Consider the following 26,525-nt stretch of genomic DNA (forward strand, 5'->3'; position numbering starts at 1 on the left):
TAGTGATCCTTTTAGATTTGTATGTGAAGACCTGCTTTATTCTTTTTCATGGCTTCATGATGCACCGTGGTGTGGGGATGCCTCCTCCCTGGAAGCAGTTGGAGTGTGTCAGTGTGGACACCATTGCCAGTTATATTCATTGTCCTTTCCTTGTCTGGGTCTTCTCTTACACCCAAGTCAGGGTCTGAGACTGTATGTTGTGGGGGCCTGGAGATCGTGGTCGGGCGACACGGATCCTTACTCGGGGCTATGTCATATGATCTGTGGATACTCACAGACAGTCTTGGATAGCGACTCTCAGACACATTTCTTTGTCATGTTCCGAAGGACTGTGTGGACCACATCTTAAAACTCTTCACAGGCACAAACAAAAGATTTTGACTATAAGCTTTATATACCTTTAATCTGTTTCATGGATTCAGTTGCTTCTTATTATAATAATGGTTAATAATAGTTAAAAGAAGTATACTTTATGGTTTAAAAATTTTTTTTTTCTTATTTCTGATGGCCACAAAAACATAGATCTGCTATGATTTGGGGCCTGAGTATTTTGATTACCTTTTTGGGAGGGCTAAGATTTACTTTGTTTTCGTTAAGATTTTTGAGTGTGGAAATGTCACCTCAGTAAGTTTGGCATTTTTCTCTGTGCAAGATGGTAATTTTTCTTTTGCATGATATGTTGCCCCCAAATTCTTGGTAATCTTGAATGATGTCGTGAGTTGCAGAACCTTTTTGCCCTTGTCTCTTCACAATTTTTTATTTTAACTTGGCAGTTTAATTCTAAATTCATGCATAATTAAGTTTGATCTTGCCCAGAGGGTAGACTCTGTCACTGTGGCACGCACTGTGAGGACCGTGTGGTCTCCTGCAAGCCATCTTGCCAGGGGCCCTTCCTGTCCATGACGTGCGCGTCAGGTGATCTGGTGGGAGTCTGTCTGTGTGTGGCGTGGTCAGTCTTCAGAGGTGGTTTTACTTGTTTCTACAGATCGTCTCAGCCAGTTAGGGCCCACCAGACCTTTCTGCCCTGTTATCAGCCTCAGGGCTCTGGACGTGCTCACCGCCTCCGACTTGGACACGCTCCTAGGCTCTGTCCCCGGCGTGTCCTCACCACACCTGCTTGTTCAGACCCGCAGAAATCCTGTTGCTTGGATTTGTGCCACGTTTTGTAACTTGAAAGCTTTGAGTCTAAACGTGGCAGTGAGTTGGAGTGAGGAAAGGAGGTGGGCAGAGTGGTTTCTGTCCTGGACCTTTCCCTTTTCACCTCTTCCCCCTGTGACTGCAAGAGATGCCTTTCTGAAAAAAAGGATTCAAATTCACTTGTGTAGCTTTGTTGCCATTCTTCATTTGTAATAAATTGGGGATTTCAGATAATCTGCTTTAAAAATAATTTTATATGTTTACTAATTTGTTTTGGAGTAAATTTATGAAGATGAATCAACGGGAGCTCAGAGGGTGACCAAGGCTTAGGTCACCCTAATAATAATAATAAATTATTATAAAAATAATTTATTTATTTATTTAAAGATTTTAGTTATTTATTCATGAGAAACAGAGAGAGAGAGAGAGAGGCAGAGGGAGAAGCAGCCTCCTCGAGGAGCAGGGAGTGATGCGGGACTCGATCCCAGGACCGCAGAATCATGACCTGAGCTAAAGGTTGACAACCATCTGAGCCACCCAGGCGCCCGAGACTTAGGAGTTTAAATGGGAAATTGAATCTTTGGGAAGCTTCCACATTTCATTAGATGTTAGATTTTGGAGTGAAGTCCTGTTTATTTACTTCTAAGTATACTCCCAAATAACAAGGTTAACCTCTTTTTAAAATAATAGATCATGAAGCCATTGATTTTTTTTACATAAAATACCTATTTGATTATTGTACTTTTCATGATGGATTTAGCCAGCAATTTCCTTATTTTTCCTTTTAATGAAGTCAGTTGTTTTTCTATAATAAGATTAAAAACACATGTTTTAAATCTGATGCAGAGTTTTAGTAAGATGACTTGAGAGTGTATAGGTATTTTTTAGTTTTCTCTTTTGTATTGTATTAGTAACTTTGTCTACTTCTATATTGTATTTTAAAATTTGGAACCTATTGATATATACTGTACTCCATGGGCATTTCATTTACTATCTCAAGGGATTTTTCTAGATGAAACTGAGAGATTTAGTGATGTAGTTTTTGTCTGATGAGCAGCAGATCCGTGAAGTTCCTTTGTGCCCTTCTGGAAAGAATGCTGCGACAGAAAACTTGTTTCTGTGTTTTGGGTACTCATCGATGGTGCCTTTTTGTGAACGTCTCAAAGCCCTAACATTGAAAATGTACTTGTACATATATGGGGATTATAGTAGCCTTTCTTGGTCATTCAAATAAATGTGAATCGTGATGTAAATCTTCGTGCTTTTTTTTTTTTTTTTTCCTTTTTAAGGTATTGCCATCAGAGAGTCAGCAAAGGTAGTTGACCAAGCCCAAAGGAGGGTGTTGAGGGGAGTCGATGACCTGGACTTTTTCATAGGGGACGAGGCCATAGATAAGCCCACGTATGCCACGAAGGTGAGCTCCCGAGAGGAATTTGCTGCTTCAGTGTGTAGCCAAGAGCGGAGCAGTGGAATGAGTAACACAAAATGAGATTATCTGGAAATTGTACTTAGGAGTTATGGGTCTATTTTTATTCTTATGTTTAAAAAGAAGGTTTTTTTGTTCTTGAGTGGGGTATTTTTGATGTGGAAAATCAAGTGAATTCACAAAACTGGAAGGCAGAACTGCCACAGCCTCGCTGGGTTACCCGCGGGAGCAGGGTCTGCTGCTGTGCAATTGATTGATTAGCCTGTCAGGGATGGGCAGTTACAGATTGATTACTAAAAAAAAGGACGAAAATTAAGTAGACATTTGTTCTAGGAAAAAAAAATGCTCTAGACTGAATGGAACTGGGGCTCGTCTGCGCTTTTCCGTCCTTTGCCCGTTGTTGAGGTGGTTCTTTGTGCTTAGCCGTGGGTGCGGGTCACGTGAACGCAGTGGGAGCCTCTCTGGGGGGTGGGGGGGGTGCATGTTGTTTCTGGGCCCGAATCAGCGCCAGGCCCGTGCAGGGGGCCGTGCCCCCACCCACCCGGTCTGCCCTGGGCTGGCCTCGTGGGGCTCTTCGGGTCACTGTCGTGAACTGAAGCTGGGCGTGTTTCGGTTTCTCTTGCCGCAGTGGCCGATAAGACATGGGATAATCGAAGACTGGGATCTTATGGAAAGGTTCATGGAACAAGTGATTTTTAAGTATCTTCGAGCCGAGCCTGAAGATCACTACTTCCTGATGGTGAGTGCCTGCCGCCCGGGGTGCTGCGTCCCTCAAAATTCCCAGTTAACGTGGATTGTGGGTTTTTTTTTCCAGATTACTTAGACTTTAAAATCAAGATATTCTTCTCTGGAGAGTTTTTAATTCTTGTTAAATCTATTTGTATGAATCGGGATGCTTTTTGGGCAAGTAACAGGAGGCTCCACAAAAATGTCTCAAATCAAAGGGGCTCATTTTCTCTCAGAACAGGAAGGCCAGAGCTGGGCGGTTCCTGGGCTGCTCATCTCGGGCTCTAGCGTGGCCTCCTGTGCTGGTTCCCTGCTGGCCCCAGGGTGGCCGCCCATTGCCCCCCCCCCCCCCCCCCCCCCCCCCCCCCCCCCCCCCCCCGGCCTTACCACCTCAGAGGTAGAAGTGCTTTGTAAGAATGAAGAGTCCCTTTCCTGGGAGCCTTCCCAGCAGACGTGTCCCATCTGTCCCCGCTCTCCAGCAAGGGGGATGGAATTACCCCGATGGGTGTAGATTAATCACATTTCTTCCCTGGGGCTGGGCAGGGGACCATCGCTGTTCACCCGCCCCAGGAATGCGAGTGCCTGAAGTACCAAATAGGCCTCGATTTGTAAGGAAGGCAGAGGGAGGAATGCCCTGGGGTAGGAAATGGACTATGTACATTGATAGCCCCCTGAGGTAACTTGATGACTGTGATTTTTCTTTATAGCAGAGGAAACTGAGTCAAAATATTATTTTGCCAGGGTTTAAATTTTTTTCTTTTTTTTAGCTTATTGTTTAAGTAATCTCTATACCCAACATGGGGCTTGAACTCATGAACCCTGAGATCGTCTCCTGCTCTTCCATCTGAGCCAGCCAGACGCCCCAGGGTTTGAATCTCGTTATAAAATAAAATTGAGCTGAGTTATGGGCCCTGATTATCGTATTTAATTGATCTTGTTCAGATAAAATAAAACATTACAAAGAAATGAGGAGAAATGTCTCTTAGTTATGGAATCTTTTCTAGTTGTTCTACTCAACGTTATGTGTTTCCTTCCCTGAAATGTTCTTTTTAAGTTAAAATTAATTACATGTTCACAACACTTGCTTTAGAGAGAGCAATTGCATGTAACATAAGCTGCATATTAAAACGTACATAATTTAGCTTTGGATTGTTTCCACCCAAGTATATTGTCAAATGGTCCCAGATCCAATTATATAATTCTTCCTAATGTTAAATATGGAGTGTTCTTTAGAATTACCTGGCTTAAAATGTGCTAACTCTAAGGCTAGTATGGTAGTTAGGGGAATCTATATATTTAATGTCTATTAAAGCAAGTCCTCGAAAGTGCTCTGATCCTCCTTCTGGTCGTATCTTCGCAACCGGGAACAGCCAAGGATGGGTCCTGTGTTTTACAGGCCACTGGGAAGTGTCTACGCTGCGGATCTGCAGAAGCCAGGAGACTGACCGCGTGTGTCTGCACGGCTTCGCCTTGAGAGCCAAAACAAGTTCCCAACTGCCACACGTGGCATTTTTCCTCCTCTAGCCCATCACGTAACTACCTGTTGGATAGGATTTTAGGAGCAGGCGCTGTGGCCAGCTGCTTCCTTCTGTCTGCCGCAGCTCGCTGGGTCAGGAGTTCTCCCCTTCACACCACATGCAGGAGGCCCCCAGGACATCGCCACCCAGGAAGTTTCTCCTGAAAGAAATTTTTTTCCAGTTTAGCTGGCATATATGGGCCGGTGAGGCAAAACCACTTGCCAGGAAGGAATCAGACGTGTTCGGATATGGAAAAGCTGAAGTCCGTTGGCCCAAAATGAGTCTCTGTAATGATTGTTGAGGAAAAAAGTCAAGTTTATTAAAGATAAGACAATATTATGTGATGCACATTATGCTTTGAATTCTGCATGTCTGTTTATTGCAGGAGGGGCTTGAGGAAGTGGTGAGAATGGTAAATTTCTTTCAGGTTTATACCCTTAATCATCAGTTAATGGAACAGTTAAAGGGGAGTAAAGCAAGTATACAGATTTATGGCCAAGTCCTAGAAGTTAATTAAAGACAAGGACTGAACTGTTCCATCAGTAAGAGCTCATTGGTGTTCGAGAGTCTCAGATGCCTAAACCGTAGGCCCTCGGAGGCTCACAGGATTGTTCCTTCTGACTCCTGTGAGCAGTCACCCAGACATGCAGGCGAGGAGACTCTCTGCACAGCTCGTATTTTTCGAGAAGTTTCAGAGACTCCCATCGTATTGGTCATGTGGATTGGGCAGACAGCAAACCGGAATTGTACTCTTTTCTTCAATACTGAGTTGCTCAGAGTTCAAAATAGAATCATGTATTTTAAGGAATGGCAGTGCTTTCGAGTAGAAATTGAGTTATAACTTCCGAAGAGATTTGCAGATTTTTTGACAATGAATCAAGTGAGAATAAGCGAGTAGCACATGCTGTCCTAGAAGGCCTGAGGATGTGGAGCTCCGGCGTCCAAGAGCAGGGCAGGTGGCCGTCCCCACTTGAGGGAGGGGGCGAGGGGAGAATCTCCCATCCTCTGCCTTTTTGTTCTGTTCTGGTCCCACGCACACTGGTGAGAGCAGATCTCTTTACTCAGTCTACTGGATGCTAATCTCCTCCAGAAGCAGCCTCACAACACACCCAGAAATCACGTGTAACCCGCTCTCTGGGCATCCCTTAGACCAGCCAAGTTGACACGTAAAACTAACGATCGCACGTGGTATGTCCCGACTGCGAAAGATGTAGACTGTCTCTGTGCGGTCCCATAGCCACCAGCCAGGGCAAGGGCAGAGTGTCACGTCCTCAGGTTCCCTCTGTTAGTTCCCACTGGCCATGTGCTTTCCATATTCTGGTATATTGTCCTCTCCTCTCCCCCTCTCCTTCCTTGAGGATTTATATTTTTAAAAAGGTTTCTTTATTGCTTTTATAGGGGCATATGGGAGTAGACCAATATTAGGTACATGTGTTCATTTTGCTGTCTTTATCCAGAAATATGGATTGGTTTTTATGGTACTGATTAATTATTCATTTCTGAATCAATACCAGATGATATTTTACCGTTGTTACGAACAAAAATGTTTATGCTGCTTGCATTCCTGGGATATTTTAATCATATGCTTCAGTATTTAAAAAAATAAAAACTCGATACTTCACCTTAGGTCTTCTTATACATAATGGTTTGGGAAAGTTTTATTTAAATCGATGTGTGTTCGCTTTGGCAGCACAGACAGTAATTGTGGGAACGATATGGAGAAGATAAGCATGGCCCCTGTAGAAGGATGACATGCAAATTTGTGAAGGGTTCCATATTTAGAAAAAGAAATAAATTCAATCTCCTAAAGGAACAGCTACTGGTAGGAAGCATAGAAGGAATGGAGGATTGAGGAAGAAATGGATTTTTGATTATGTTGCTCAGAACCTTTGAAGATATTGCCCTTAATAATGCTGAATTTGATTCAGAAATCAGGAGAACCTAATTATACTATAAACGTTCCCTTAAGTGGAAATATATAGATTTTAGTGTAACTTCTTCACAGGCGGTGAATTGTTTGTCAGCAAGTAATAAAAGTGTAGAAAACAGTCAATTAAACAAGCTAGGGGTTTTATTTTTCTTCGATAGAAATAGTAGGGAGGCCAGTGCTGTTAATGACAGTTCTCTGGTGTCATTGGAGCTCTCTGGGCTCTAGTATCTTTAGCGTATGGCTTCTACTCTGAGGATGCCTCATGACCACAAGTTGGCTGCTGCAGCTCCAGTCATCACATCTGCATTCCAGGAGAGAAGAGAAGTCTCCTCCGCAAGTCCTAACCTTATAAGGAGCTTTCCTAGGAGCCATAATCTATCAGCTTTTGCTTCTTATTGGCCTGAACTTACTTGGTCATCTCTGTCCGCAAGGAAGTGTGGGAAATGCTTTTCCTCAGGGCTTGCTCCCACCTCCTGTGAGTGATGGGTGCTGTGTCACTATGGCAGAAGGGAGAGTGGATACTGCATATGATGTGACCGCATGTGTGAGGACAGTGGCAAAACAAGAATTGAGCTGTTTGCAGAACGCTGGCTGGATCCTAGCTGTGTGGAGAGTGCCATGGGCTCTAAGGAGCCCGCGGGTGAGGGAAGGGCCCAGTCGGGGTGTGCTGCTGCTCCTGTGCTTTGGCTCTCCTGCTCCTGGTGAGTCTCTCCGGGTGTGGACTCGGGAGACAGGGTGTTGTCTTTGGCGTTTCTGTGGCCCTTCGCCCACAGGCTGTGACCCAGGGCTTTGCCCCTCTGGGGAAGGCTTTTTTCCAGTTCCAGAACTGTGAGTATGACAGAACATTCGGAGACTGTCTCTGGGACTCTGCTCAGTCCTGTCACAGTAAGCGGACTAAGTAACATCTGCTGTCTTCTCATGTGTTTCAGTGATGCACACTGAGTACCGTGTCCCCCGCCCTCCCCCGGCCCTTCTTGCGTGGTGTCCGTCGCTCCTGTCCTAACGGCCCTGCACTCAGTTGTCCAGTGGACGCTTCCTGTCTGTTGAGCTGTTCTAGTCTCTTTAGATGTGTACTGTGTTTCCAATTTCTTGATTTTATTAGAAACAAAACGTCTGCACATACAGTTTCTCTTTCTACATTTAGAGCATTTTTCCTCTAAAAAGAACTTACCAGTGTTTGATATCGGGGTCCAGAAGTGTTAATATCAAGTCTTGGGGTACCTGGGTGGCTCAGTCAGTTGGGCGTCTGCCTTCAGCTCAGGTCATGATCCCGGGGTCCTGGGATCAAGCCCTGTGTCTGGCTTCCTGCTCAGAGGGGAGTCTGCTTCTCCCTCTCCCTTTGTGTTCTCTCTCTGTCAGATAAACAAATAAAAACCACCGCACTTGTCTTTAGCTTACCATCTCAGGCTCTGTCCGCAGCATACAGAGGCCACTCTGTCTGTACTCCTGTCAGCATTGGTTGATACCTTTTTTGATTATTTGATGAAGTAAAAATTCAACTTGTTTTTAATTTGCATTTTTTTAAAGATTTTATTTATTTATTTGACAGAGATCACAAGTAGGCAGAGAGAGAGAGAGAGAGAGAGAGAGAGAGAGGAGGAAGCATGCTCCCAGCCGAGCAGAGAGCCCGATGCGGGACTCGATCCCAGGACTCTGGGATCATGACCTGAGCCGAAGGCAGAGGCTTAACCCACTGAGCCACCCAGGCGCACTAATTTGCATTTTTGAGAACTTGGACCGTGCTCATTTTCTCACAGGTGTACTGGCTGTATTTCCTCCTGTGAATTGCTGGTTCGTGTGCTCCGCTCTTGTGCATTTTAGTGTTTTGTTGCTTCTCTTATTGCTATGATCTCCCAAGTTTTTTGTGATAAAATGTACACACTATAAAATTGATCATCTTAGCTATTTTTGATTGTATGATTTGGGGGCAGGAAGTACATTCACCCTGTTTTGCAGCCATCAGCACTGTCACGTCCAGAACTTTTCATCTTCCCAAGCTGAAACGCTGTCCCCATTAAACATGTGTCCCTGTGCCCTCCCCCAGCCTCGGCACCCATCCTTTTACTTCCTGTGTCTGTGAATCTGACCACTCCAGAGCCCTTCTGCACGGGGCTTCACATGGGATTTGTCCTTCTGTGACTGGCGTGTATCTCTTAGCATGACGTCCGGGGTCATCCATGCTGTAGCAGGTGTCAGGACGTCCTTCCTTTTTAGGGCTGAGTAAGATCCCGTTGTGTGCACGTCCTGTGTTGTGTTTATTCTGTGAGCTCTTGCGCAGAACAGGAAGCTTTTGTCGGCATCAGAGTGTGTTTTTCTCAGTTGATTTTTTTCCTTTTGTGGGCTATGTTTTTTGAGCATCTATAACTTTAAATTTTCATGTAGTAAATCTATTTCCCTTTGATGTTTATACCCTGTCTTCATCCATTTGGGGTTATTTGGAACGTGATTTGACACAACTTGAACCCAGGGAAGATCTGGGGAGCCAGGGTTAATCTACTCCCTGCTGGTGGTGTCTTCCTGGAGGCTCACCTTTTGCCGCAGGTCATGTAGGGAACTCCTTTTGCGTGGGCAGGAAACACCCCCTAATCTGTGTGACCTATGCCCGTGCTCTCCAGACCTTCTCAACCTTTCTCTCCTGATACTGTTCCCCTTCTATGCAGTTTAAGTGCCCCCCCCTTTTTAAATTTTTTTTTTAAAATATATTTTGACAGAGAGAGATCACAAGTAGGCAGAGAGGCAGGCAGAGAGAGGGGGGGAAACAGGCTCCCCGCTGAGCAGAGAGCCTGATGTGGGGCTCGATCCCAGGACCCTGAGACCATGACCTGAGCCGAAGGCAGAAGCTTTAACTCACTGAGCCGCCCAGGTGCCCCAATGCCCCCCCCTTTTAAAAATAAACTTATTATTGAAGTGCTGGGATTCCTGTTCAAGGTGAGAAAACTGTAGATTTCTTTAGTTAATGTATGTTATTTCTGCTGGTCTGAATAGCATGTATGGATAATCACAGCTGAATTTCTTGACTACATGCCCTGTGCCCAGGCTCCCCGCCTCCCAAGTATTTGCGTGTGTTAACTCCTTTATCTCATTCCACGACAACCTTGAAGTGGGTAGGTAGTTCCTAGGCCCATTCTTCAGACTGATGGGAGGTTCCGGAAGAGGGAGGCCCTGTAGCCGATACACTGGACTCTGCAGCCGCCGATCCTGTGCGGTAAAGAAAGGAAATCTGTCGCAATAAACAGTACCGTTTGCAGTGTGAAGTGTGTGCTGGGCACTTCACGGGTCTAACGGGTGCGGGGGACACGTTAACATAAGTCAGATGTTGTTGAGTGATTTTTTAGGTCCCTAATTACAACCTGCTTTTGTGGATGACTTCATTATTTCTCTCCTGTGTTTCAAGATTGCCTTCTCTGTCCCATCCAGGGAATATATTGCTTCTAATTATGGTGATAAAACTTTCTTGTGACACTACATTTGAGCTTTGTTCACTTGCAGTGCTAGAGTCGAAACCGAAGGGGGCAGCTGGCGGGTCGCTAAGCTGGTTTGACGAGGTGACACGCATGCAGCGCAGAAGTCAGAAGGTGCTGGAAGTCTGTTGCCTTCTCCCCTCTGTTCTGGTCCCCAGACCCTCCTCCAAGAGGAAACTGCCCTCCTCAGTTTAACCAGCTCATTGTTTCTCTTTCCAGAGGGAACTGTGAGCAGGCAGATGGATTGTGTGTAAACTCTTGTTTTAATCCGGACAGTAACCAAGTATACCTCTTGTACACCTTGTTTTCTTTTTATTTAAGAAAATAAAAATGTGGTGACAGACGTGTGATGTGAAATTCACCCTCCCAGTGGTTTGTAAATGTCTCGTTCGCTCATGTTCCCGGTCCTCTTCGCTGCGAGGTGGGGCTCCTGTCCTGTCCTTGTCCGCGTTTGCCCGTGGAGCAGCTCCCCATCTCTCCCCACACTCCGTATTCTAGAAGGTTTTCATTACAAATCACGGACCCCGAAGATGCGTTGAGCATGTGTATGACTCGGAGACGCCTCTGTCTTTCCTGGGGCTGGTGCCCCAGCGGCTCAGAGCCCGCTCTCTCCTCCTGACGGCTGCGGCGCGTTCTGGTCCGTGGACACGGCGTGACTTCCGTCCTCGTGGCCTTCACCACGGCACGGGGGTTTCTCATCCCCTCGAGCGCTGTGGCCATTCGCCCTTCTGGAGCATCTTGGTTTGGTGGCTCTCTTGCCTACGGGATGTGACTGGATGTTGCTCACGGTCCTACAGACAGACTTTTCTTTTCAGTAGCTGAGTTTCTCACTTGGGTTTGCGGAAGCTTTTAGTAAAAATAACTCACTTCCATGGAGCCCATTCCGCGTGCCAGGCGCCGCCGTGCGGTTTACTTACACCCCGTCCATCTCCCACCTCTGGTTCCCGCAGAGACAGGGGGTCGCTCTGCAGACAGTGAAAGCGAAGGCTGGGGTCTAGCCCCGCGGCGAGGACTTCAGAACCGTCATGTGAACTCCACGGGTCGCTGCTGCTGCTGCGAGACCAACGTGTTTGCTCTTTGATGAGCTCTTTTACACTATGTTAAGCTTTCTCTGTTTAGTGTATCCTATTTATGTGTTAATTTTTCTTAAAACTCTGGCTTGGTGGGGCGCCTGGGTAGCTCAGTTGGTTAAGCGTCTGCCTTCGGCCCAGGTCACGGTCCCAGGGCCCTGGAATGGACCCCGGCAGGGAGCCTGCTTCTCCCTCTTCTCCCTGCTCGTGCTGTCTCTTGCTATCTCTGTCACTGTCTCTGTCTCTCTCTCTCAACTAAAGAAATAAAATGTTAAAAGCAACTCGGCTTGGTTTTCTCTTTGCTTTGTAGCGAGTGTGTATTCTTCCTAATAATTTGGTATTTTTAAAACATTTTTTAGTGTAACTATACATATATAGTATTTCCGTACAACTCTAGCTGTATATATTTACCTGGTATTTGTTTAGGGCTGAATTACTGTGGTTCGTGAGCACGTTGGTGCATTTCCACGTTTTCTTACCTCCTCTTCCGTTCTTCTACCTCCCGCTCTGGAGGTGTTGTTACCGATCACGTTCCACTATCGACATTTATAACATTGTGTGTGCCAGTGCCTCCCGTGCCTGATCAGTCTAAAACACTGTGTTTGATTCCATGACAAGAGGATATCACTGTCTTTATATTCTCTCCGCTTGATACTATTTCTGCTGTTTTAATTTACAACATTTGCGTGCCGTTCTGTACGTCCCAGGAAAGAGCTGTCTTTCCTTCTACCTCCTGCGTGGATTAATTGCTCCTGTAAGTCTTTGGCTGTACTTGGTGCGTTCTTCTTGTTTGGCTGAACTTTATCTTCTAGTAGAGGTAATTCCCTAAGGCCTTCTCCAAGTTCTTGTACATTTAAAGATAATTTCATTTTTGTAACAGGCTTGATCAGCAGTGTGACCAGACGTAGAATTCTTGGGTCACACCTTCCTGCTCAGAGGACTGTATGTATGGCCCCCTGGGTCCCAGTGTTTAAAGCTCTGTGTCTGCCCAGGGCGGCTGTACTTTCCCCGCTTGACAGGTATCAGAGTGTGGGCGGACTGCCGTGACAAAGTACCAAAGGCTGGGCGTCTTACACAACAGGCATTTTTGTTCTCACAGTGTTCGAGGCTTTAGGTGCGAGATCCCGGCGCTGTCAGGGTCATCCGTGGTGAGGGCTCTCTTCCTGGCTGGCAGGTGGCCACCTTCTCGCTGTGTGCTCATGTGGCCTTTCCTCTGTTGGCGTGTGGAGATGGAGAGAGCTCTCGGGTGTCTCTTTCCTTTCTCAAAAAGGCATCAGTGCTAGTGGATTAAGGCCCCACTCTTGGGCCCTCATTTAACTGTGACCACCGCCTTAGAGGCACCATCTCCAGATACAGTCACTTTGGGGGTTGGGCTTCAGCATAAGAACTTCAGGACACAGTTCGGTCTATAATGAAGGGTAATGTGGACTTTTTTTTTTTTTGCCAAAATGCCCAAAGAATTTTTATTTATTCTTTTTTTTTCTTTTTGCAGCGTTAAATATGTGATGTATGTCCGTATTTATTGACATGGAAAAATGTTCACAACATATTGCTGAATGACAAAAAGCAGGTTTATTTATTCTTTTTATCTTTCTATCATCTTCCTATTTGATAACGATTATTTTAAATGGATATTTGAATTTTTCGAGCTGTTCTTGGTCTTGATTTGTATCTGCTTTGTTTTTATATCTTCCTGGGCATGTGCGTTTTGTCTGCTGTTTGTTTTTCATATTTTCTCTCTTTCCCCTCTTGTCTTCTTTGAGTGTTTCCATATGGCATCTGGCTGGTTTCCGCGCGCTCTTTCCTCCCCTCCGAACTCCCAGTAGTTCTTCCTCCACTTGCTGTGTGCGTGACCTCAGTCTGGGCGGGGCCGGGCGGGGCCGGGCGGGGCCGGGCGGAGTCTAGGCGAGGCTGCCTTGCGCCTGCGCTTTCCTGGCAGCAAAGAGGTTTCCTGACCTTCGTCCTGCACTCGGAGGGCAGGGGGGGCCCGGGGCTTGGGAGGCCCCTCCAGCCCTTCTGCTCAAATGGACGCTCTGGGTCCGAGCCGGGGCTGACGCTTCTGCTCCTCTGGGGAGAGCTCTGCTCTTCGCCGGGGATCCGAGTCCCTGGTGTTCCCTTTTGGTGTCCATTCAGCGTCTCGGTTGGGTTTTTCCTGGCAGCGGGTCTTTCCAGTCCCAGGTATTCTGGGTGTTACGGCCTTCTCTGTAACTTGGGCCTGTTTTGCTGTGGTTAATAAAAGCAGAAATGTTTTGGGAGGTCTTTGCCATCTTCAAGCTTTTAAGACCCACGCCAGATTTCTTTAATTAATCACTGTAAAGGTACTCTAGCTGTAAAATTAGGGAATGGTACAGCATCCTAATGAATATGCTTTCAGGGTAATTTTTTTATGGCTGTGATGTAATTACAGGAAACTTGGGCAAAGGCTAAATGTAGTCGGTGTTTTCTTACAGACAGAACCTCCACTGAATACGCCAGAAAACAGAGAATATCTTGCAGAAATTATGTTTGAATCATTTAACGTACCAGGACTCTACATTGCGGTTCAGGTAAAAACAGTTATTTTTACAATTCCCAACAGAGCTTAGCTGTCCACTAGTGGACGGAACGGCGATTGCAGAGGCTGTCTGTGGGAAGACCGTGCGTTGTGTCCTTCCCTTTCCCGCTCCCTTAGCGCACACCCGACCCCACTTGGGTTTGAACTCAAACATTGTAGAGAACATGTTCTGTGTTTGTTTTTATGTTTACACTATTGATACAGGATTTATTTGGCTGTTTCTACGTGCATTAAAATCTGTCCTATTTCTCTTCGGATGACAAGATCAGGAAGTAGGTGTGGGGTTTTTTTGTTTGTTTGGGTTTTTTTTTTTTTTTTTTTTTTGGTTCTTTCACTCCTGATCATAATAGAGGAAAGATACTGTAGAGTCTGTTAAAAAAGAAAATAAATAGCTTGAGAGGGTCCCCCTTAGGGATTTCAGGCTCCTGTGGTTCCCTGAACCGACAACTTCCTCTGAAGCTCCTTGCTCCCAGCGTGGGGGTATCTGTTGGTTTGGGTGGTCATTTCTCTGTCATCCTATGTAAAGGAATTGGCTGAAATTTTGGGGAATAATGGGGCAGGTGTTTCCCAAAATATTTTCTGCATCATACTAGTCCCTTTTAAGGAAAAGGAGGAGGAGTTGCATAGGAAAATAATTTGGGAGATCCCACTCGCCGTAGCCTGCTGGTGGTGAGTCACAGTGAGTAGCAGAGTAAAGGCCCTGAGAATGCCTGCGTTGAAGAAATCTGTTCATTCCAACACTTCCAAATTTATTTAACCAGAAATCTCCTCTTCCCCAAGTTATTTACATTCCATGGAGTAGGGAGACACTTTAGGAAACACTGAACCCCAGCCAAGTGCATTGAGGCTGCCTGGAAAGGGTTTTATGTAAGAACAGATTCTCAGGCTTCGTCTCAGACCAAGGTTTTCCAACCTCAGTGGTTCAGAATGCACAGTTCTGTGTGGTGGGGGCTGACCTGTGTGTTGCAAGGTGGTCGGTATTTCTGGCCTCTCCCCACTGGAAGAAACACCACCACCGGTTTCCTCTTCTCCAAGTGTGACAATCCAAAATGGTTCTAGACATTGCAGAGATTTCCTGAGAGGCAGCGTTGCCCCTTCTGAGCACAGCTGCCCTAGTCCTACCGGATCGGAGTGTCTGGGTGTGAGGCCTAGTAATCTGTTTTTGTTTTTTTTTTTTTTTTTTAAACTCCACAAGTGATCTTACCATATCTATGGACCACACTGAGAACTAGTGGCTTAGAGATGAAAATCTTACTCCATAGTGAAGTTCCTCTTTCACGGGCTTTCCTTTGTAAATGTCGTCGATTTATTGTATTGAAAACTTGACCCAGCCAGCTTAATTGTACTAAATTTGTGTATTGTGCAATTTGGAATTTGAATTTTGGAGCAGTGGGGGCTTTGGCGGGGGGTGGGGGTGGGGGTAGTGGGGGTGGGGGGGGTGGGGGGTGGAGGATAGGGCTGGTTGAGATTTGCTTGGAGTAGCTAAGAAAGAGCTTGTCAATGAGCCTGAGAACATGCAGGCAGAACACTCGAGAAACAGGTCCCGTGTGCTCACGGTTTCTGCGTCTTTTATCCAGGCAGTGCTGGCCCTGGCTGCGTCTTGGACATCTCGACAAGTCGGTGAACGCACGTTAACAGGGATCGTCATCGACAGCGGGGATGGGGTCACTCACGCCATCCCAGTGGTAAGCAGGATAGTCAATGCTTCACTCTCTGTAGGCCTCACCTAATTTTGAGGTAAGGGAAGAAATGAAAGAGAAAACCCTTTCTGTAATTAAAATTTCACATTAAAAGTCATGGCTGTACTTAGAAAAGGTAAAAAGAGGTTTTAAACCCAGGTATGTGGGAGGGACAGACGTCCCTTCACCGTGGCATTGGTGGTTTTCACTCTGTAGTGGCAGATGTCCGCAGTCGGGCCGTGAGCCGCGGTTGGGACTCCTGGCCTCCGCGTGCTCCTCCCGGGGTGGCATCGCCCGTGGACTTTTCCCGGCTTGCATGCGGAGCTGCCGGGTAGATGTCATCTTGGAGACGGATTGTTGGCCTGAGGCACGACCCCTTGGAGGGTTACTGCTGTGTTGTGGGACCGGATGTGTACGACTTTGAGCCCCTTATGCTTTAGAGGAATTATTCAAGGAATTACGTGCTTGTTTTTTAAAAAATGGATTCAAGAACGAAGAAGGAGAGATTGTACATTTTGACTTGCAGAATGCTCTGCAATGTCATTTTTTGGTTTTAATTTTTAAAACCTTAGAGAAGTGATTCCTAATTCAGGCTTCAAGAGACATCTGTAGTCAGGAATTAGAAACGCCAGGTTTGTCCCGTGCTACATCCGGGGTCCCTGCTGTAGAGGGTGAGGGAGGCATCGGGCAGGCCTGGCTGATGCCTGCGGGTCCTGGGCTGGGAGCACCAGGGCCCTCTCAGCACGCTTACTCCTCTTCTGGGTCGTTGTGAAGTGTTCGTGCCACTCGATGTGTAACACTGACGGGGAGATTCTGGCATTGGGCTTGTCTCTGAGGTTGTGCCCTCCAAGCCCAGTAAAGCCAAGCCCCGGGGGCAGGGGTGCCGAGGGGCTGCTGCTCGGCCCATCTGGTCTCGAATGAGAAGTAGAGAAAACAGATTTCACAGAGTGTACAAGAGTGTACAGGTCCACAGAGGAAGTGGTTTTAGACCTTTTATCTATGCTTTTTAATCAGTTTTTTTCTGATTTTCTGATTTTCTGAAATTACATTTGTTGTACAAAATTTCTGTAAAACAGAAGGTAACATGACCATAAACCTGCCCAGAGAACCACATCATACTTCTGTTGGGAGAACCTTCCCTGTTCTTTTTCTTAGGTGCACAGGGATGCATGTTTTAGGCAAAACTGGGATACTCTGTGTCTCGTTGTGTGTATTCTAATTGTATAATATGATCTTGAAGTTATGTTTTGCATATTGGCTTGTCCCTAATATTTTTTCTCATGGTTAAATATTCTGTGAAGAAATATTTAATAGTTGCATTATAGCCCATCGTGTGGGTATGGGATAACCCATTCATTTATTTTCCTGTGGTTGGACACATAGGGTGTTCTTTTTTTTTTTTTAAGCCATTACTTACTTAATGCTGGTCAGCTTCATTTTAGAAAATGTTGCATGTAATGCATAGAGTATGACAATTTAGTTTGTGAGTAGTTTGTGTTAGCTAATATTCTTGTGAGCTTGGGTTAATCTTTATTACTTTAATAATTTGTACCATCTTTTATTTCCATCTCAAAATATTTCACAAATAGCTCAGACACTGTGGAGAGACCAAATCTTTTACTTCTAGAGTTCAGGTCCATCAGAAAGCACATGAGAGGAATTTGGGCACCTGTCCTTGCAGCTTAACTGCCCATGTGTCTGGTGCTGGTAACCCTTGGCTCCAACCCACCCATAAGTTGAGGTCGGCGGTCACCGCTGTCCCCCCCCCTCCCGTGGGCATGTGGCATAGAAGCCGGTGCTGGAATGTGGAGTCTGGAGCGTCTCCTGTCTTCGGCTGGAACTGTGGTAGGAAGCTGTCCACTCTGGCCACCAGCCCCCGGAGAGCCATGGCTTCTGGGGCAACTTGTGCCCCCAGGATAGCTGGTGAGGGGCTGGGGCCGCCTGTGTGCGGCTGGCGTGTGAACTCCTGGCTTGCTTCCTGTCCGGGCCCCACAGACGTGCTTTGCCGACCAGGCACACAGCTCGCCTAGCCAGAGCGGCCCAGCTCCTGACCAGCACTGGTCTCCAGCTGCACAGGGTCAACTGACCAGAATTAGTCCTAACACTTGCAGCTCTCGGTACCATAAATGGGACCGTTTATCAAGTACCAAGTACGTGCCCCAAATCAGTGCTATGTGCTTGACTTACTGCGTTTCACCAAGTCTCTGTTGTAAACTACGTGTGGGTTTTGTTTGCCCAGACTGTGGAGGAAGGTTTTGGGGCTGACATGCGTTGACAGGCTTGTGCGTGGTCACTCAGCGGACTGTCTTGGAGCCGGGATTTGCATCCAGGTTGTCTGAGTCTAATCCCCGTGTACTTAGCCAGATTGTTGACTCCTGAACGTCAGTAGGTTCATAGTTGGTTTCCCACTTCATAGGTAAAGCTTTTCCCTTGTTCCTGTTCTCACAGATGGCACGACCTTTTGGAAATGCACTGGTTTTTCTCTTCACTTTTCTGACGTGATCATTTTGGTTGTTTGCAGAGTCTCAGGTTATATTAATGGGCTCGTGCATGCAGTCATTTTCAGAGGCCTCCTGTCCTGAGCTTTGCCTGGACTGGGGGTCCAGGACGTGCGGGCTCCGAGGGGGCAGGACATACAGCGTCCGGGAGCTCTGCCCACTGGGGTCCCTCACTGCGGTCGTTCTGCCTCCTCTTCCTCCCCAGGCAGAAGGTTACGTCATCGGAAGCTGCATCAAACACATCCCGATTGCAGGTAGAGACATTACGTATTTCATTCAGCAGCTGCTAAGGGAGAGGGAGGTGGGAATCCCTCCTGAGCAGTCACTGGAGACCGCAAAAGCCATTAAGGTAAAAACAGACGGGGAATGGGCCGGGGAATGGGCCGGTTTGGGGGGAGAGAGAAACGGTGTTTGGACACTTCCCCTTGCCGCCCTCACCCCTGCTCCCTCCCTCCTTCCTCTCCCCTCCGGAGAATGTCAGTCTTGTTCTGTTGACCACCTGAGCTAAGGGACTGAAAGCCTGGAAGCTTTGCCTTCTCCGAGCGCCAGTGCTGTGGAGGCTCCGCTGTAAGCGCGAACAGCTCGATCACTGGTACTGAGCACAGGCGCACGTAGTACAGCATCGTTTAATTGGAGCCTAATTAGATGGAACCTTCAATTAACTGAATGTGCCTTCCGCATCTGCCTCTGTGCTTCCTTCCTGCAAAGAGGCGCGAGCACCAGCACAGCAGAGCTGGGCGTCCCGTGGAGCCGGCCAGTCCAGAGCCAGGCGTCCCGTGCAGCCGGCCAGTCCTCAGACCAGCTGCTGGTGCCCGGCTGAGCTTCTGTGCCCTGGGAACGATGGCTGAGAATGACGCCGTTCTAGGATCTCAGACCATTAAACAACATCCTCCTGCATCTCCTAGGTTCTGGGTACCGTGCTGGAGAAGTCACAGGAGGTTTGACCATGGAAATCAGTAGGATTAGAAGAAAAATGGCTCACTGGTCCTTAAACTGTCCACGTGACCTGGCCCATCAGTGTTGTCTTTGTATTACTCTGTATGTGGCAGCTGACAGACCCTTTCTGAAGGGACTTCTTTTTTTAGGTTTCAAAATCAGGGCAGATTGTTTTTCTAGCCAAAAGGCAAGAGATTTTTAATAGTGCAAGGATAACTGTCATATAGTTGAAGAGGGAAGGGTTTTGTCTGTTTTTGGAGACGAGTGTGACTGTGACGTGTGACATGTGACCAGGAGCATCTCCTGTTTCATGGAACATGGGCTGGCCAAGGGGAGGTGAGCCGAAGCCCCGCTCCCATCTGAGCACCCAGTAGTGGGCTGATCGAAGGAGAGTCATCAGAGAGGACCCACGTTTTGTATGCCGCTCTTGGTAAAAACTGGCGTTTTCCGGACAGGGTGCACTGGTGTAGGCCAGGGCTCCTGCTGGGAGGATGGCCAGCTGCCCCAGCGTCCCGGGGACGGGAGTGTCAGGGGTTGGGTACTCCCAGGGCTAGAAAGTTTGCCCTGGGTGAACCCGGGGGCAGAGTTTACAGAAGTACTCTAAGACTTTCTTTTAGATTAAAATATTTCCCAAGATTTTCCTTTTTTCCTTGCCTTTCTTCAATGAAAGAAATTTGGATATTTGATCCATGTTCTCTCGTCACCCCACATCTGAGATTAATGTGATTCAGGATTGAACTACTTGTCCCTGACACTCAGGGCTCTGTCTGGCGAGTGTGAGTTCCATTTTTAGTGAAGGTTTCTGACTGTGCTGTCCTGGTCCTTGCAGTGGGGTCCACTTTGCTCACAGTCTGTCTGGGGCCCAGTTGTCACCCGGCAGCTGGGGCCTGCCATTCAGGCTGTGACCACGTCCTGCTCAGCAGTGAACGCCGGGAGTCCTCCCGCACCCCCCGGATGAGCTGGCCCCATTGTGTGGCGTAGCCTGCTGTTCGCTGTCTCCTCTCTGCTTTCTGTGAAGGAGGAGGTTCTGGAAAGAGTGGTTGAGACGTACCCCAGTGTCGTGGTAGTCCTGTGGCCGTCCCCCGTGGTCACGAGCAGGCACACAGCATCATTGCAGCAAGAGTCCAGAATTTAAGACTCTCACCACCACCCTCCAGCCAAGTCTGTTGAGGGATTTCCGGTATGAGCGAGGCTGCAGGGAGCTGACTGGGCCTCTGACTGCTTACCGCCTGTGTCCAGCCCGGTAGCTTTCAAGTCGCGTCGCCCGGCTCACCCCCTCTAGCGTCAGGGCACACGGGATGGTAACAACCCTGGCTTGTCGGTCTTGTTAATTCTGCAAGAGTGTGTTAAGGATGCTATTAGAATAGGTTTCGGGGATCCTAAAAAACGTAGAACTTAGTATTAGGAAAACACCTGCAGAGGTCCTTCGGGAATGTGTAACGAGCACCAGCTGTGCACCCTGCACAGTGCCAGATGAACAGAGCCCACCGGGCCTTTGCCCACAGGAAGCTTACTTTTGGGAGCTGGTACCCCAGTGCCACCCGCCGGCTAGCTGAGGTCAGCTGTGGGGACAGAGGGGCCACCCACAGATTGCCTGTCACACGCTACCAGATGCTGAGGGAATGCCGGGCACATCCCTGGTTGGCTGCTGACGCCAGGGCGAAGAGCGTCATGGCGGCAGCGATGGGACCCCCAGTGCTCCTGTCTACACTGCCTTTTCTATTTTTTCACGGCATCTCCCTCCTCGCAGCACACTGTCGTTTTCTTATGTGTTATGGCCATCAGTTACTGTCCAGCTCTCGGCCAGAGCATATGTTCCAGTGGGCAGGGGTCTGTGTGTGTTTCTTCCTTTGCACAGCCCATGTGCCTAGGCCCTCAGTGCGTACTTGTCACAGAGCCCATGACCATGCCGTGTCACACTGCACAGCAGGCTCACAGCTGAATTTTTTTTTTTTAAAGATTTTATTTATTTATTTGTCAGAGAGAGAGAGAGGGAGAGAGAGCAAGCACAGGCAGACAGAATGGCAGGCAGAGGCAGAGGGAGAAGCAGGCTCCCTGCTGAGCAAGGAGCCCGATGTGGGACTTGATCCCAGGACACTGGGATCATGACCTGAGCCGAAGGCAGCTGCTTAACCAACTGAGCCACCCAGGCGTCCCTCACAGCTGAATTATTGATCATGGTAGGTGTGAGGGTCTGGTGGTCCAGTGCCTGGGCCAGTGCTGTATGGGGACCTCAGAGGAGTAAGGGAAGATGAGACAGGACACTTGAAGATTTTTATTTATTTGAGAGAGAGCGAGAGAGATCACCTAGGGAGGGGAAGAAGCAGGCCCCCCACTAAACAGGAGCCTGATGTGGGGCTGGATCCCAGGACCCCAGGATCATGACCTGAGCTGAAGGCAGACCCTTAACCGACTGAGCCACCCAGGTGCGCCAAGACAGGACACTTAGTAGACACATTTGGACATTGTTTCAGGTAATAGGGCAACAAAATCTGAGAGAGTAAGGCTGAGATTTACAGCTGAGCTGCAGAGAAAGCCAACTCCCGTTTCCAGAATCAAAGCACAGTCCGTCTGCTCTGAGGGGGGAGAGCAGGAGGCCTGACGGCACGTCCACACCAGAGTTCTGGCGTGTTTCATGCCGGGGTCACTGGGTACTTCTGTTGGAGGGAACAGACTCTGCCCAGTTAATGCCTGGTGCTGTCTTTGTGTTCACGTCTGCAGGAGAAATACTGTTACATTTGCCCCGACATAGTCAAGGAATTTGCCAAATACGACGTGGATCCCCGGAAGTGGATCAAGCAGTACACGGGTATCAATGCCATCAACCAGAGGAAGTTCGTCATAGATGTGGGCTACGAACGATTCCTGGGGCCCGAGATTTTCTTTCACCCTGAGGTAAGAGTCTGCTTTGGACTGTGCCAGAGTGAGGCGTCCGTGGAGCGACGCTGCCACCTAGTGTGCGTGGAGAGCAGTGCGGGAGGACTGAGGTCCCCCCCGCCCCTCCGCCGGCTCTGGTCTGTCTCTGCACACACTCGCTTGTTAAATAGTTAATGACTGATTGCACCCTGGGCGGTTGGGAAGAGCAGTGGAAGGGAATGGGATTAAAGTTAGTCTCACACTGATAGGAAAGCTAGTTTGCCTCAGGGACCAAATGAAAGTTGCCTCTTTTTAAAAGTGGGGTAACACAGAGTCTCTCCCTCTTCGGTGGCCATCCTTCCTGCTCTTGGTGTTTAACCCAGGACATTGGTTCTGCAGAGCAGTTGAAGCTTCAGTTGGAGGAGGACTAGCCTTTCCATCAGTTACGTAGTCTAAGAATTACAGATGTCACCGTTTTAACTATTAGTCACAAAGAATTACTACTTCTGCGGGAGGAGTAATTGTGAGGCAACATTTTAAGGTTTCAGTAAAAGGCATTTCATTTGTGTTGTGGTATATATTTCTGCCCAATTCCGTTTATATTCACGAGGTCACAAACTGCGGCCTATTTCTGGGTGTGTCTATGCCCCTTTCGTCCAGAAGTGGCCCAGACGTCCGAGTTACTGTCGTCTGACAGCATCGTGCTCATTCACGCAAGCCTTTGCTGATACTGACCTAAAACAGACGTGAAACGGACAGGGTCTGGTGAACAGCTTAGAGAAATTGGATGTTACCTTCTTCTTCCTTGAGGCTAGTGTACATTAAAGCTTCTCTTGATTTTTAAAATCTGCTTACGATGTAATTGAATTATTTATACTTTAGCGTATTTAACTTAGAGAATGAAGTATAAGATTGGTCACTCGGTAGCTTGATCAACACCATCTCGGTTTTGTCATTTTAAAGACCCCGTCTTCAGGTTGGGGCACAGGGGGCTCAGTCGGTGAAGCGTCCGACTCAATCTCAGCTCAGGTCTTGAGCTCAGGGTGGTGAGTTCTGAGCTCAGAGTCCTGTGCTGGGTGTGGAGCCTGCTTAAAAAACATAAACCACCATCATCAGATCGGGCAGCCCTCCACCCGTCTGCTAGCCCGCCTCCGTGATCTTTCATTGTCCTTGGGGTGTTTTTGGTTATGTCTTGCCTAATTTCTTTCATGATGTGAATATTTGTAAGTGTTATGCTTGTTACGTACTCATGGTGTTTCTCCTTAGGTATCATGCACGTGCTTCTATAGTCTCTTCTCAGCACGATACACGGCATATTCCTAACACAGGACTGGTCTCATTGTTCAGTTTGCTAGTTTTCCTTCACTAAACCCAGCCATCTCCTCTCTTGAGGGGACATATGTCTTCGTCACTACACAAGTCATGTGGGATTCATTTGGCATATTATACCAATATGAATGTGAAGTTTTGAAATGTACAATAAATCCTGTATCTGTCAAAGCTACTTTTTAAAAAGCGTTTTCTTTTGTCATATTGAGAGAAATGTGTAATGTTTCTTTTATATTTCTATAAAATTTAGTTTGCCAACCCAGACTTTATGGAATCCATCTCCGATGTCGTTGACGAAGTAATACAGAACTGCCCCATCGATGTGCGCCGTCCGCTGTATAAGGTATGATTAGGTACTTCGATTTCGTTTCAGCATTAAAGAATTCACAGACATTCCCGTTCCACTCTTGTTCGATAGGCTTTGTTAAGGGTGGTGTGATGGTAAAATATTTTTCTTAGACTGGGGGTGACTTAAATTTGGAAATATGACTCAGTTAGCTAGAAATACTGAATTTAAATACTCTAGGATTTTTCTATTCTTATCTGGCAAGCTATATTTTAAATGGACCTCAGCCATGTTGATTGGTTGAAAGAATATACTTCCCCTTGTGCTTTCCGTGAGATCCACTGGTCTTGTTTCATGCACGTCTGGGCTTGGTGCCGCGTGTGGTGTAGCCAGAAGAAGTTAGAGCCTGAGATGAAGCAGTCACAGAAAATGGTCATGTAGCATTTTCTCCAGAGTTCTATGATTGCGAGGTATTTTTGGGCCTCGAAAGGGGAAGAGCTAGCCGTGTCACTGTAGCATAACGGAAACACTGCTGACAGCCACGTGGCAGGAGCAAAAGTAGAGGTCTGCTGGCTTCACGGTAAAGTGGCTTCTGCCTGAGCACGTCCCGCTGTCAGCCGTGGCCCGTGGCTCCCGCCTGCCTCCCCCGGACGCAGGCGGCGCGTGTGGCAGGGAGAGAATCGGGCTCAGGGACGACAGCTGCTCAGTCCTGCGGCATCTGTACGGCGGGACACTACGCAGTCTTTAAGGAGAGTGAGGTAAATCCACGGAAGCTCAAGTGGAAAGATGTGAGAAAGCAAGTTATACCCCTGACACGTACTGTCACGTCATTTTATGTAAAAATAGAGCTCGCACGTGCATAGAAGTGGGTTTGAATGTGCGGTGTCTTCGGGGGTGCGGAATGGACAGCTTTTACTTTCTACTTTTTGTGTTCTGAAATTACTGGAGATTTCATAGTTAACAAATGTTATTTTTATTATTGGAAAAAATTCACTGTGTAGATAACTTCTTATGGGTGGAAACAAATTATAATTCTATTTTTATTTGTTGCGTATCTTTTTTCTCAAGTAAAATGTGCAAGAGAGGGAAACTGACGACCGACTGGGGGGTCTGCTCACGTCTTACTGAGTGAAAGAGTAGCACGTGCCCTTCCCCCCTTCCTAACCCTCACTAGACGCCAGCTGTGTCTCCTCGTCCCCGAAGGTGAGAGCAGGTGTGCACAGCTCCCACCAGCGGCTGCGGATTGCTCCTGGGGGTGGGGTCTTTCTCATGACACTGTAGTTCACGCTCAGTGGATTTCTAGGATTCTCGAAGAAGAGATGGCCTTTGGAGACTGTGTGGACCGAGCCCAGAGATGGGCAGAGGAGGCCAAGCTAGGGGTGCTGGGCCAAGTGGAGCAGATGTCTGTCAGGCTATCTTTGGTCCCGCTTCACGTCTTTTGTCACGGGACAGGTTCCTTAACCCCAGTGACGGGAGCTGGTAAGGCTGGGTGGGGAGGACAGTCTCTGCTGCTTCGAAGAGGAGAGCGTCTTTCCTTCCACCGTGTTCTGCCCCGGGTTCCCTGGAGGAGTCGGCCTCCTGTCTCTCCCCTTGTGGGGGCACCTGCTCCTTCCCGTCTGACCAGTAATCACACCAGGACGCCATTTCCAGTGCAGAGTCTGAGTTGCTAACAGCAGTGTGCTCAGAGCAGAGTCATCAGAAGGGTTACAGGTGGGAGAGGATATGGCTTATGAAGCGGAGGAGGGAAGATGAGTTCTGGGGGCTGGGACTGAGAAAGTCTGCTGCAGCAGCTGCTTCAGTTGGGTTCTCTGCCCCCTCACCACTCGGCGGGGGGGGGGGTCCAGCCTCTAATTCTGTCCGCTTTCTAGACACTCCCAGGTGACTCTGTAGCCACCACAGAAGCTATATGTGCACAGGCCCTGCTAACAGTTTGTCTCCCTGTGGTCGTCCCCTGATGGAAGGGTGGGCCGGGTTCACCCACAGCCTCAGGCGGGTCAGACCAGTGATACTCCTGGAGTGAGAGTGAAGAGATACTAGCGGGTCACTTGGCCTCAGAGTCATCCTCCTGATGGGTGTGGGGTGAAGGTTGGTGAGACGTGTGGGGAGACCGTCCCTCGGCGCTGGTGGCTGTGTACGCCGCTCCCTGGGCCACAGGCTGGCGGAGGTGAGTGCAGAGCTGGCGTAGAGGGTTGGGTGCTGGGACACGGAGGCAGGGGTGGGTTAGGACTGACAACGGGGCTAAAGCCCTAATGCAAGGGCTTTAACCCAATTACTTGCATTTCCCAACATATATATTTTTAAAGGTTTAATTAATTAATTAATTAATTGATTTGACAGACAGAGATCACCAGTAGGCAGAGAGGCAGGCAGAGAGAGAGGAGGAAGCAGGCTCCCTGCTGAGCAGAGAGCCTGATGCGGGGCTCAATCCCAGGACCCTGGGATCATGACCTGAGCCGAAGGCAGAGGCTTTAACCCGCTGAGCCACCCAGGTGCCCCTAATTGATTTATTTAGAGAGACTGAGTGGGGGGAGGGACAGAAGGAGAGAAAGAAGCCGGCTCTGCTGAGCGTGGAGCCCGACTCGGGGCTGGATCCCATGACCCTGAAATCATGACCCGAGCCGGAGCAAAGAGGCAGGCGTTTAACCAACTGAACCCCTCAGGTACCCCATCCCAACACATTTTTAAAGTCTCAGATTTCTATCAATCCTGTGCTCAGGAAGTTGGAGAAAGTGGTTGAGCTTCTAAACGTAATTTTTTAAATGTTAGGAAATTTCAGATTTCCTTTGTGTGGTTAATTGCTGTCGGATGCCCCGACCTTGTTCAGAAACAACCTTGAGTGTCTCCGTCTCTGAACAGATTTCTCTTGAACAAATCACGTTATTCACAGACTTTAACAGATCACTTCGTAAATGGCGACAGCTCGTTTATTGGGTGCTGATTTGTGTCGAGAACAGATGAAACGTGTTCCTCACTGTACTGTCGTGAGGTGGCTGCTGGCTCCAGGTGGCCCTGCTGTGTCCGTGGAGGCCTGTCGCGGGCAGGGACGTGGTCCTTTAGGCCTCACACCCTTCTGTTGAGGAAAACGGTCCTGTTTGCAGATCAGAGGAGCGAAGTGCGGGG

General features: G+C 48.0%; 1 protein-coding gene across 4 annotated transcripts in view; it reads left to right on the plus strand.

The window, feature by feature from the left end:
• The window catches only part of LOC111154416 (ARP3 actin related protein 3 homolog B), a 76,533-nt gene that overhangs the window by 32,129 nt on the left and 17,879 nt on the right, over positions 1-26,525 (plus strand). For 3 of the 4 annotated variants that reach the window (XM_022513996.1, XM_022513995.1, XM_022513999.1), the window contains 7 exons: positions 2,427-2,551; positions 3,192-3,302; positions 13,718-13,813; positions 15,399-15,506; positions 18,204-18,347; positions 21,656-21,829; positions 23,370-23,462. In XM_022513996.1, coding sequence (XP_022369704.1) covers positions 2,427-2,551; positions 3,192-3,302; positions 13,718-13,813; positions 15,399-15,506; positions 18,204-18,347; positions 21,656-21,829; positions 23,370-23,462 — 851 coding nt within the window. Of the gene's footprint in view, positions 1-2,426; positions 2,552-3,191; positions 3,303-13,143; positions 13,446-13,717; positions 13,814-15,398; positions 15,507-18,203; positions 18,348-21,655; positions 21,830-23,369; positions 23,463-26,525 lie in introns of those variants that run through there. The other variant, XM_022513997.1, reaches the window with a different exon arrangement.

Source organism: Enhydra lutris, unplaced genomic scaffold (genome assembly GCF_002288905.1).
Source record: "Enhydra lutris kenyoni isolate GAN:26980312 unplaced genomic scaffold, ASM228890v2 scaffoldscaffold37, whole genome shotgun sequence".
In the NCBI taxonomy this organism is placed as follows: Eukaryota; Metazoa; Chordata; class Mammalia; order Carnivora; family Mustelidae; genus Enhydra; species Enhydra lutris.